Raw genomic sequence first — 12,087 nt, forward strand, 5'->3', positions numbered from 1 at the left:
GGGGGGGTCTCTCCTCAACCACCACCAGTGTGCAGCATCCGGCTGGATGATGCGACGGCAGCCACAGTACAACGGTGCCAGTGCGCTCACCACACACCAGCTACAGGTGGAGAGGAGAGAGTGATAGAGCCAATCAAGTGGATGGGGATTATTAGGAGGCCATGATTGACAAGGGCCAGTTGATGGAATTTGGCCAGGACACCGGGGTTACACCCGTACTCTTTACGAGAAGAGCATTTAGCAACCAGTTCTGTGGCAATTCAAGTATGTATTATTCTCTTACCATAGGGATCATTCGGCAAGATCTGATGCAGTCGCTCATGCCAAACATAGACATGTAATCAGCATAGTCTCCCCTCCTAAAGAAATACTGATTTCCCATGTAGTTGGGACGGTCGTACATCATGAAGCAGCCACTTTCCACTTTGCAAGAGTGGCAGCGACTCAAGTAAGGAGACATATCAGCACAGTCACCCATACATTCATAAGAGCGACCCTGGAAGTTCCTGTCCTCGTAGAAGACGGCCTGACGAGATTAAACATGAGGTTACAAAGAATTTTAGGTATGCATTCTTAGGTATGCATATTGCATTTTACTAGAGTAAGAGAAAGGGATGTCATTACTTACCCTGCACATGCTCATGCCTGCTGTAGTCATTTTTTAAAATTATTTGATACTCTTCCTTTTACACGGCACTGTCGTCCTGCCAGGTCTCACCCTTACTTTTATACCCGGCGAACTGAATAAAACTGTGCTTGCTATTGAGATTGAAGACAACCTCCTGACTCAGCAGATCAGTATGGAAGCATTCAGAGTGCATTCATTGTGGTCCATTTTGACATAACCTACAGGTCGTATACGCTTTCCACAATAATGTTTTCAGACATTTTGAAATACACTATTGCTACTGCATTACTATTGACTTTTAAATCTGTTCTGTGGTTAGACTTTTAATCCCTAAATAATGCTTTAAATATTAAACATAATAAACTACTAACACTAGAAAAAAATACCATTATTAAAATTCTTCTGTTTGGAGTTTGTTATAATACCAAAAAAATGACAGCACAGACGTTTGATATATTTGGGCTTTGTTTGAACCCATCATAAACACAGCTCTCAGTCAAAATCACTGATTTCCCTTTTCCCTATATTTGTAATTTTAAGTGAAATGCTGCTTAGGTGTATGTATATAACTTGTAGGTATATATTCAAAACATGTATGAATGTATATATATGTGGCATACTAACAAAATTTCTTTCCCAGACTCATGTGTCAGGGAAAGGAAATGAGAGCCCCTTTTATCCATACCTGAATTTGCCAGTAATCTTGTCAAGTTGATCTAGCAGCTCGGGCGAGATGAAAACAGTTATTTTGCACTTAATAAAAATGCCAAATGGATATATGGATTGGAAGAAGAGGAACTCCTCAAATAATTTTGGACTGACAATAAGTCACTTGGTCGTTCGTTTTTTAAACACAAAAGAAACACCAAGACACAAACCACTCTATTGGCTACTTAAGACTGATAAACCTGGAAACTAGAGACTCCATTATATTGACATATTACAAAAGCTATTCAGCTTTCAATGGTCTCTATACCATGCTGCTTTGTCAGGAGTTTTCACAATAGAAGGCACATATTCTTTATTTTTGGGCAGGTATAAATGTAAGGGTTAACATAAACAGAGTGTTATCATACCAGTACAGATGTGCTCCAAAAGGACAGTCACTACCATCATGGGCAGAGTAAGTACCACTGCTCATTAAAAATAAAAACAATAGTACATCTTTAAGATGCTGATTCACTCCTTTTAAATGTCTCGTTACTACTTCGCTACCACATGTCTCACTGCCAGTCCTGTCATGTGATGGACGGCCACGGGCTCTTCTATGAGCAGCCCCACTACAGAGGCAGAATGTGGTACTTCAGGCCTGGAGAGTACAGGAGCAATATGGGTGGCATGAGATTCATGAGCATGAGGCGTATCAATGATTCTTATTTTTAAAATGTAGATTGCACAATTTTTTTTAGAAAAAGGTGGTACTAAAATAAAGTACAGTTCAGTCAGTCCCTAAATTTAAGGTGCACTCAGTATTTATTTTTTTTCTTATTAAAAGGGAGAAGAAAGTTTAAAAAAAATTTTTTTTTTTTAACAAAACCAAAAGGCTTAATTGTTAATGGACCTGATGGGGGCTTCCATGTTGAGTTCACGTAATTAGCTATTATTGCAATTTGACAGAACGGTTAACAGTAATAACAATACAACATTAAATGTATATTGTAATGCATTGGTTCAGTATGCTTTACAAAACATAAAAAGAATATGAAAACAATCCAGACAGAATGAGGAAGAAGCTAAATTAAATGCCCAAAGCAGTCCTTATTGGAGCAATAAAACATACTGCAGCGATCTGCAGCTCCCACACCTCTGAGCCTATGACAAACGGCAGGCCTCGAAGTGATGAGTGTGGTAAAACAATAACTATGGCTATCACACCATAAAATTCCTCTGTTCAAGATGCCATTGCAACACAGGAAACGACCTGAGAGAGTTAGAGAAAGAGCTCACTGCAAATGCAAACAAGAAAATTTGTTGAGATTGTAGCAAATAATATTATCGATTTTGTGTGCAGTATGAGAACAATGTGGGGAACAAGAAGATAAACTTCCAGTGTGAAGTGGAAGCAGTTAATAAACTTCATGCATGAGTAGAAAGTCCAAGGGATGAAGAAGAGTATTTGCAGTATTTAGTTTTGTGAAATTGCATCAGAATAACCCCATAAGACTTCAGCACTGTAAGAGTTTATTCAAGATTAGACAACTGTTATTTTCTGTATTAATTCAGGTTTAGGGACTGCACCATATGGATGAGAGAAATAGGGTTTATTATTATTCTTATTTTTTATTTATTTGTAATTTTTTTAGTTGATGTTGATTTCTGAAAACCACAAAAGGTATAGGAATATTTGGTTGATGTCACTATAAAGAAGCAAACTAAACTAAAAAAAAATTGATTATTTGATGAACAAGGTCACTGTCTTGAATTTTTTTCTTCTTTTTTTCTTTTTTGTCAGTAATGTTGGTAGGTGTGACATTTTGTGCAAATATCTAACCGATTTGTGTCAGTCACACTTAATAATTGAGAATGGATGGACTAACAGATAAAATTATTGTCTCTGAGATTTCTATTTCCTGCCATGTTTGGCCTGTAGATGTCAGTATAAAGTCAAACAGAAGGCAAAGAGCCAGTCAAACATTACTGAATTGTACCTTTAATTAGTTTATGTGATACAATGAACAAATAATTATGTCTCTGTCATCAGTCCACCATGGAAATCCACGACGGATTGAATTCTGTTTTTTATTTTGGAGAAGAGACGATATTATGTTGGCCTTTTTCCCAATAGACCGAGTCACCTGGCATACTCTGACCTCTCCAGTAAGTCTCATGACACTCGTTCTCATATCCCTGAAACTGCTACAGTTTCCAGATCTGACGTAAATCATATCTTGCCTGTTAGGTATTTAGTGTTTAATAAAATTTTATTTTATTTCATGGTTGCGTTTATCTCATGAGGCATTTTTGTGAGCATACAAATATTAATGACACTGAAATTAGTTTCATGACACACTTTTTAAAAATTTGTATAGAGAAATTAATTCTTTAGAATGATAAAATATTAGTACCATGAGTCCATGATATGCCTCATGCTCATGAATCTCATGCCACCCATATTGCTGAAGCTACTGTACTCTCCAGGCTTGAAGTACCACATCCTGCCTCTGTAGTGGGGCTGCTCATAGAAGAGCCAATGGCCGTCCATCACATGGCAGGACTGGCAGTGAGACATGTGGTAAAGGTCCGTGATGCTGTCACAGTCATCTGTCAGCTCGTATATCTGGCCCATGAAGTTCTCCCTCTCGTAGATCCTCATTCTGTAGGATCCCCTGTACTGTAATGGAAGAAAAGTCTGTTATATTAAAGTTAAACCGGCCATGTCAACATCAAATGTGCACATCTAAAACAGTGTAGCGATGTCTCTTGTAAATCAGAATTTTGAAAGGATCATCTGTTTGTTTGTTTTTTAGGAAAAAGGATATTTAAATGATAAAAAAAAAAAAAAAAAAAGCTATGTATTGATTTTTTTTCCAGCAAAACCCTTAAAATCATAGATTTGTTATGGGCACATAAAAATGCTCACAACTCACCATAGGGATCATACGGCAGGACCTGATGCAGTTGCTCATTCCAAACATACCTCCGGTTTCATAGAATAGGTTTAAGCCTAGTCCCAGACTAAAATGCATGTCTGGGCTGTTTTAACTGAAAGAAACTTGCACTGACTGATCTTAAAATATGTCAGATTCATTGTTTTGTCTAAAAATGCACACCAGTAATGTTTTTATCTAAGGCATATTTCTAAAAACTACTTAATTGAACTATGGCATAACCCTGTCTGTGAAACCGGGCCATAGACATATAATCAGCATAGTCTCCTCTCCTAAAGAAATACTGATTTCCCATGTAGTTGGGACGATCATACATCATCCAACATCCACTCTCCACTCTGCAAGAGTGACAGCGGCTCATGTAGGAGGAGAAGTCCCCACAGTCGCCCATACACTCATAAGATGAAACCCTGGAAGTTCCTGTCCTCATAGAAGATGACCTGCAAATGATTAAAAACATCTGTTAATTTATTGATCATGTATCCTGATATATTTGATGGAATATTTAATAGAATATTTGGAATTCGACAGCATTATAATTTATGCCTTTAAGTTGTTATGTAACAATTTATGTAAATCAAAATTTTATGAATGCACTCTGCCCATGATATCAGTCTGTCAACAGTCAACAAGTTGATATTGTTTCAATGTGCAGTTCTTCGCTCTTGACTACCTTTATATACCTGTCCCAGTTAAAAGACTGTGTGTTCCCTATTGTATATGAAAGCCTGACCCAGCAATACAGTGCAGTGGCCTTTTACATTGTCAACTGTGTTCTCCATTCTACACGTGACTAGATCATGCTGTCCACCTCTTCCATTGGTTCCTGTTTTTTTTTTCAACGAGAATGTTTTCAGTGTGTTTTCCCAATTAGTTAAAAATGTTTTTGGCACAGAAAAGGCTTTGAATGAAGACATGTGGTGGACACATCCGAATTACCTAGAGCCAGGTAGTTGCTCTTGTATTTTGTGCTGTCAAATTTTGATAATCCAATCACTACCAAATACCAAAACTCCTCTTTGCGGTGCTTCTGAAGTTTCATATTCCATTTTTTTTGCAAGCATTTTCAGAATTTTCACTGGCCCCACCACAAAAAAGTAAAAATAGTACAGTTAGCAATAGTACAAAGAAATGCAACATAACAAATATACAAATAAAATAAACAGTGCTGTTCATAAGGTTTCAGGTACTGTAGGTCTAACTGTAGTATTCAGGTACGGAAATTGAATAAAGTAATCAAATGTAAAATGTAACACTGCATTGATTTTTACTGTATAAATGAAATATAGATTAATATTTATTTACGTTACAAGCTTAAGTTATTTAAGCTATTCAGTCAGGAGCAGAGAGTAACTTTTCTCGTTGTCTTCTGTTAAGGACACAGCAGCAGATACACACGTGGTCAGAATTGTTGGTACCCTTGGTAAATATGATCAAAGAAGGCTATGAAAATAAATCTGCATTGTTAATCCTTTTGATCTTTTATTTTAAAAAAATCACAAAAATCTAACCTTTCATTGGAGAATAAGAATTTAAAATGGGAGGAAATATCATTATGAAATAAACGTTTTTCTCTAATACACATTGGACACAATTAACGGTACCCTTTTATTCAATACTTTTTCAAACCTCCATTTGCCAAAATAGTATAGGAGTTTTCTCCTATAATGCCTGATGAGGTTAGAGAACACCTGACAAGAGATCAGACCATTTCTTCATCCAGAATCTCTCCAGATCCTTCAGATTCCTAGCTCCATGACGGTGCTTCTCCTCTTCAGTTCACCCCACTCATTTTCTATAAGGTGCAGGCATGGATCCAATACTGCGTAATGATACATACATTCTCTTTTTCAACTGTTTACATTCACTTAAGACATAACTGACTGTGTTTACGAGGATACTGTCCAAGTGCAACAAAACACTAAATAGAACTTAATTCAGTATTTGCGCACTGTCTGGAGGTGGCTTTCTGTGTGTGTCACGAATATATTAGTTTCTGTTTCATGGACTTTTAGTTTGTTTTCATTAGTTTCTTGGTTTCCTTTGTTCTTTTTCTGCTCCTCTTTGGTTGTCATGGTTACTAATCTCATTAGTTTGTTCTGTTCAGCTGTGTATCGTTAATTTACCTCATTTGTCAGTGTAATTAAGTTCAACCTTTTTCTGTGTTCATTGTCCAGTCACATGTGTGTTTAGGTGTGTTTTCGTCTGCCCAGTTTTGGATTAACTTGTGGATTATTATTAAATGTTATGTTTGAACTTCGTCTCCTGTCTCTTCAGTCTGTCTGTATACACCTTGCTGACAGAGTTTTTGACGTCTTGCCGTCCAGCCATCACCTTGCTGCACAGAGCATTTGCCTGAGCCCACCACAGACGGAGAGTCTGAGCCTGCCGAGATTCATGAGCCAACGCAAATGGAAACAACTGAGCCGATCATCGCCCTGGAGCCTGAGGGTGTACTCACACTAGGCACGGTTGCCTTGAACCGACCCCGAGCGGCGAGCGCGATTGTCCCCCCTCCCCACTCCCCCGCTGGCCTGCACTCACATTGCACTTTACATTCCGGGCCAGAGCACACTTTATGCTGCCCTCAAGTGCTATCGGAATTATCGGAAATACGAGTTTCCTAATCAGAAATTCGACATGAATGGCCTCTCAATTTGTATTTACTACTCTGAGATTATTTTGATACTTCGAGTTTCCGAGTTAAGCGAGCCATAAGCATGTCGGAGGGGACAACAATTGCTGCTGTCAATACTATTCTTTATTCTTCTTTTTTTTAACAACTACATCACCTTGTCTTGTCGTTAAAGTAGTACCTATTTATATATAGGCATTTGAAGCATATTGTATGTATTATAAACAGTGAAATAAGCATGTATTTGACCAAAATTCCAAAATTGTATCAAGCTGACTATCTAGCGCGGTGAATGTTTATGGTTATCAACCAATGGAATATTACATTTTATTATTACCGACAACAAAGCACTTAAATGCAACAAGCTCATAATCAAGACTTCATAAGTGGGCAATAGGAAGTTTCCGATAGCACATGAAGGTCGCCGAGAAGCGCTCTCGCACAGCACAGTGGAGTGCATTGTTTTGTTAACTTTGTGGTTTATTATTTTGAGTCTTTGGGGCGCGGTGACACACGATCCTCTCACAATATATTACTTAACAGATCTATTGCTTTTGCCGCTCAGAAATGTTCACGCAATCGTACTGCACATATCAGAAAGTTCTGCGCTCGGGTGCGGTTAGCGCTCACACTACATGCGTGCCACGCCCGTGCCCAACTGATCAGTGCTTTGGCCCACCTCTTCCAACCAAGCCAGGGACGGCTAAACGAACCGCACCCGAGCGTGGTATGGAGCGATCACACTAGTCAAACGAACTGGGCTTTGGGGGTCAAACGCGCTTTGGCACGGTTAAGATTGCCTAGTGTGAGTACACCCTGAGCCACACGATGTGCCTGGAGCCTGAGCCTTGAGGGCATATTCTGAGTTTTGTGTTAATGTCTCTGTGAGGAGCATGCGCATTCAGTGCTACACGCTCATTGTGATGAGCCAAAGCGTCAAGGCTCCGCTCATGCTTGTTCCTATTCCCAAAGAATGCAAGACAAAATGTTTGTGTCTCACAGCTCAGTCCCGCCATTGCCGTGGTACTGTTTATTGGTGATTACGTTAATTTGCGGGATCCGCATGCCTGCTCTAAACAGGTTGCCTGATGCCGCGGATAGCGTTTGTGACGATGAGTGTGTGTAGCCCCGATCGTGCGAGATTGCAGGTGGAGCTACAGTATATCCAGCTTGGCTGTGCCTCTCTAATATGCATATTATTGTGTGTGGAGATTCTCGCTGGGCATGGATATATTTATATGCTCTGTGGAGAGATGCTTGTGAGCTATCTCTCCCAGGGTGTTTTAGTGACCTAGATTGGTTTGGGGGTGTCCCCTTAGACAGCTGTTGTGCCACACCTCACTCAGTTTTTTGCTGCCAATGCTTAAAAGCATCGATGGCCATAATGGTCATGATGTTGCATCTGTAGTTAGATTGGCCTTCCGGTCTCCTTTGTCAAGGCAGTGGTCTATGAGCTCAGAAAGGCAGTCGGTGGCTTTTAGGAGGTTCGTTCTTAGCCAGTTTAGGTCTTCTTTACCTCTGAGGGGTCTGGTGCGTCAAGATCTGAGTATCATAGACAGGGCTAGTGAGCCAGCACTCTCATACTCCTCCCGCTTTCGGGGAGAAGATGATACCTCGCTCCCCCTCCAGAGCTTTTACTCAGCCTGAGTAGTAAAGTTAGTCTTCCAAGCAGGCGGTCCCCCTGAATCCCACATGCCAAGTATGGGCTTTCCCCTCTTTGTTAGGGTTTTTCAAGTGGATGGCCCATTGCTTTTGGAACATAGTTGTTTGAGGACAGCTGCATTCCTAGCTTGATTTTGGGGAATGTCCCTTCCTGTGTTAAGCCGGAGGGGTTTAGGAGTGGGCTGTCTCCCCATGTCTCAGGGTATTTTTAAGTGGGCTGTCCATCTGAATCCCACATATTAAGTTTGGGCTGAGTAGACTGTTCTCCCACCTCAGGGCTTTTAACTGCTCAGAGTGTAGCTGTCTGTGGATAATTATGCTCCAGCTCAAACTTACTTTGCTCTGAAATATAGTGGTCTGAGGGCAGCTGTGTTCCAGCCTGGCTTCTATGACTAGGTTGGGTTCCTCTTGGCACAAGCTCTCCAGTAGGTCCTGGGTCCTTGCCTTGGAAGATAGCTATCCAAGGATAGCCATGTTTCAGGTCAGTACCACCCCCTTGTTAGGGTTTAAGTAGCGGTCTTTGATCCTCTTGCCTATATTGTAGTATCGCCCCTGTTAGGGTTTTAACTAGATAGCCCACTCTCTGCGGTCTCGGCAATCTTCAGTTAGGACCTTTGGAGGATAGCTATCTGAGGATAGCTGTTTTCTAGCACGATGACTACTCCCCTTCCTAGGGTTTTTAAGTAGTGGTCCCCTGGAGCCCCTATCTAGACTGTGCTACCCCCTTGTTAGGGTTTCTAAGTAGGTAGCCTCTTATCTGTGGTTCTTGTATTATCAGGCTAAGGTATTGCTCACATAACATAGCTATCTGATGGTAGCTGGGTTCTTAACTTGGTGTGGATGTCCCTCTTTCATCTGAAATTGGGTTGCCCATATCTGCCAAGCAATGTGAGCAACCCGGGGCGTCAGTGACTTGGCCCCTTTCTGAGGAAATGTTAGGTGTATGTCTGTCACTTCCTTGGTGCCTTCTGACCAGGTGGACAGGCATGCGCTGCGGCATGGCATAGTTGGCATTTCGTTCCCCAAAGTGTCCACTAGGGAATGCAGCACTTGGGTTACGCATGTAACCATGGTTCCCCGATAGGGAACGAGATGCTGCGTCCCCTCATCATGCCTTTGGCCTGCCTGTTTCAGGTCTCCTTCAGACAACTAAGTTGGTGACGTGTTCTGCTGCCTGGCACACTCTTATACTTCCAGGCGCCCGCCTGTGATGTCATGGGCTTCAGACACCGTTCCTGCTGGCGGCAGTACCCATAGTGTCTACTAGAGGACGCATCATCTCATTCCCTCTCAGAGGTACATTGGTTACATGCGTAAATCTAGATGCTTTTCATCTTCAGTGCTTTTCGTCTTCAGAACTAAATGAATAAATTTCAACTTGCAACGTTACTAAAGGAACATCAAATGAAGATATGTAATCAAGAAAAAACAGACTATGTTTGTGAGGTAACTTATTATGATATATCAACAGCTATAACAATTTTATATAAAATTTAATAATATGAATATGATAGATTAAATGCGCCTTTGAAATACAGAGAAACTGTGCTTTATCGTGAGCAACACCACAAACACGGACGCTGCCTATAGACTAATTCTGTCACGCAACACTACATTTATTTGCGTTAAAGCCCCTTTTCTCGACAAATACATTTGAATGCGACATTTGAGGTATTGACATAAAGGGCCGGATTAAGAACACATTGGGCCCTGGGGCTATAGCAAACCCAAGGGCCCCCTTTATTTTATTGCCACACCAAAGTGTCTTCTACCACAATAACTTTTTTTTTTTTGCTATTATTATTATATTTTCTAATTATTTTATCAAATTTTCTACTATTTGATTTTAATTTTATATTTAATTATTATATTTAATTTCTATTTTATATAAGTACAAGTTAGCATACAAAATTTTCCATGCTATTTAACACATTAACTCCAGATATGAACTTCAAACAAACAGGTTGCCAAAAATCAGCAAAAACATTTGCAATCATACTTCCACTGCACTGCAGCTTCTTTGGCCACCACCGGGGGCGCTGCAGCTTCATTGGCCGCCTCTGGGGGCGCTGCAACCTCTTCAGCCACCACCGGGGTCGCTGCAGCCTCGTAGGCCGCCTTCGGGGTCGCTGCAGCCTCATCGGCTGCCGCTGGAAGCGCTGCAGCCTCTTCGGCCACCACCAGGGGTGGCGAGGCGGACCCATTCTTCCTCCTCCCCCTCCTCCGTTTCCGAGAGGGTGGCACTGCAGCTTCGTCTGCCGCCTCCGGGGGCACTGCAGCCTCTTTGGCCACCACCGGGGGTGCTGCAGCTTTGTTGGCCGCCTCTGGGGGTGCTGCAACCTCTTTGGCCACCACTGGGGGCGCTGCAGCCTTGTCGGCCATCACGGGAGGCACTGCAGCCCCCTTAGCTGGGGAACGTGCCAAGAACTCCACAAACCCCTCAAAGGATACATGATCGCATCCTGACATGCTCCAGTGACTAATGGGCTCATCAAGGGCATCGGAGTGAGCCATTTCTCCGCTGAGTCCTCACCGTGCGTGTGGAGAGATGAAGCGAGGACTCAAGTGCAGGATGAATGGTTCTTTCTTTTAATAATAAAATGAAACAAAAACAAACTAAAACAACCCCGAGGGGGGAAAACAGACAGGCAGGCTAGGAACTGCACTACATGCAGACAAAACACACACAATGAAAAACGACGGATCAGCACAGAATTACAGACACCAGGAGAATAAATAGGAAACCAAATGAGGAGGCTAGCGAGGGAGACACAGGTGGAGCAACTTAAACAATAATGAGGTAACAAGATGGGCGGGGCAAGACAATAGACAGGAGAGAGCACATGGCACCAAACAAACACAACACAAGCCATGTGCTCACAGAAAACAGTGTCATCTGGTGGCCATCCTGGGCACACCCACTGAAGACTGTGACAGGATGTTTTGTCCGAAAGTGAACCGAAGTAGTTAGTTTTGGAATTTTAGCTGTAAGATTAGCCTCACGTTTTTCCCTTTCAACTTTATTTCTCCTTTTTTTGCGCACCACTATCAATTTTTTAAAACATTTTGAACACCAGCAGCGAGCAGAGCAGAATAGGCTACTTCACATTCTCGACATGTGGAAGCGTAACGCAAAGAGGCGTTTCCTGATGTCATGGCGGATGCCACAAATTGTAAAGTGATTTTGATTGAAGGGTGAATTATATCAGTCAGGAACATCTCCAATAATTTCTTGTTATTTTATAATTAGACACAAAACAACCACCTATATGAATTGTCAATCAATGATGTAAGGACAGTTCCCATTTCCTCCAGCCAATCAAGGGCCCCCTTCTTCCGCGGGCCCTGGGGCTTCAGCCCTGCCTAGCCCTTATGTTAATCCGGCCCTGTTGACATATAATTTTTGAGATAAAGTTAAACGGAAAAAGCTAGTGTCGGCACTTGAAAAATTTTATTGATTAATGGCATTTCCATCAGCTATATCAGTAAACATTTTGAAGCACTAAATCTTTTTTCGAAAACCTGGCTTATGTTGATGAATGGAATTACATTTG

General features: G+C 41.4%; 3 protein-coding genes across 3 annotated transcripts in view; all 3 read right to left on the reverse strand.

Annotated features, from left to right (window-relative positions):
- LOC107724460 (gamma-crystallin M2-like) overlaps window positions 1-705 on the reverse strand; it is a 2,425-nt gene extending 1,720 nt beyond the window's left edge. Inside the window, exons 1-2 of the mRNA XM_016533401.1 lie at window positions 629-705; window positions 284-526 (exon numbers count right to left, since the gene is read on the reverse strand). Of these exons, the coding sequence (XP_016388887.1) occupies window positions 284-526; window positions 629-658 (273 nt within the window). The 5' untranslated portion in view covers window positions 659-705. The remainder of the gene's footprint in view (window positions 1-283; window positions 527-628) is intronic.
- The window catches only part of LOC107724464 (gamma-crystallin M2-like), a 15,795-nt gene extending 11,123 nt beyond the window's left edge, over window positions 1-4,672 (reverse strand). The window contains exon 1 of the mRNA XM_016533409.1: window positions 4,646-4,672. The gene's annotated coding sequence lies outside the window, so the exon portion shown is untranslated. The remainder of the gene's footprint in view (window positions 1-4,645) is intronic.
- LOC107724466 (gamma-crystallin M2-like) lies at window positions 3,687-4,350 on the reverse strand. Its single transcript, XM_016533412.1, has 2 exons — window positions 4,216-4,350; window positions 3,687-3,959 (listed from the first exon to the last, which is right to left on the reverse strand). Exons 1-2 carry the CDS (start codon window positions 4,312-4,314, stop codon window positions 3,687-3,689), a joined length of 372 nt encoding a protein of 123 aa, XP_016388898.1. The 5' UTR covers window positions 4,315-4,350.
- Window positions 4,673-12,087: the final 7,415 nt, after the last annotated feature.

Source organism: Sinocyclocheilus rhinocerous, unplaced genomic scaffold (assembly GCF_001515625.1).
Source record: "Sinocyclocheilus rhinocerous isolate Xijiao unplaced genomic scaffold, SAMN03320098_v1.1 scaffold64, whole genome shotgun sequence".
Taxonomy (NCBI): Eukaryota; Metazoa; Chordata; class Actinopteri; order Cypriniformes; family Cyprinidae; genus Sinocyclocheilus; species Sinocyclocheilus rhinocerous.

Excerpts from the sequence above, each read along its gene's own strand:
- LOC107724466 (XM_016533412.1), bottom strand. The coding sequence starts at position 4,314 with ATGCATTTTAGTCTGGGACTAGGCTTAAACCTATTCTATGAAACCGGA. Across the intron at positions 3,960-4,215 it reads CCTGCCGTATGATCCCTATG|TACAGGGGATCCTACAGAAT; the intron begins GTGAGTTGTGAG and ends CTTCCATTACAG.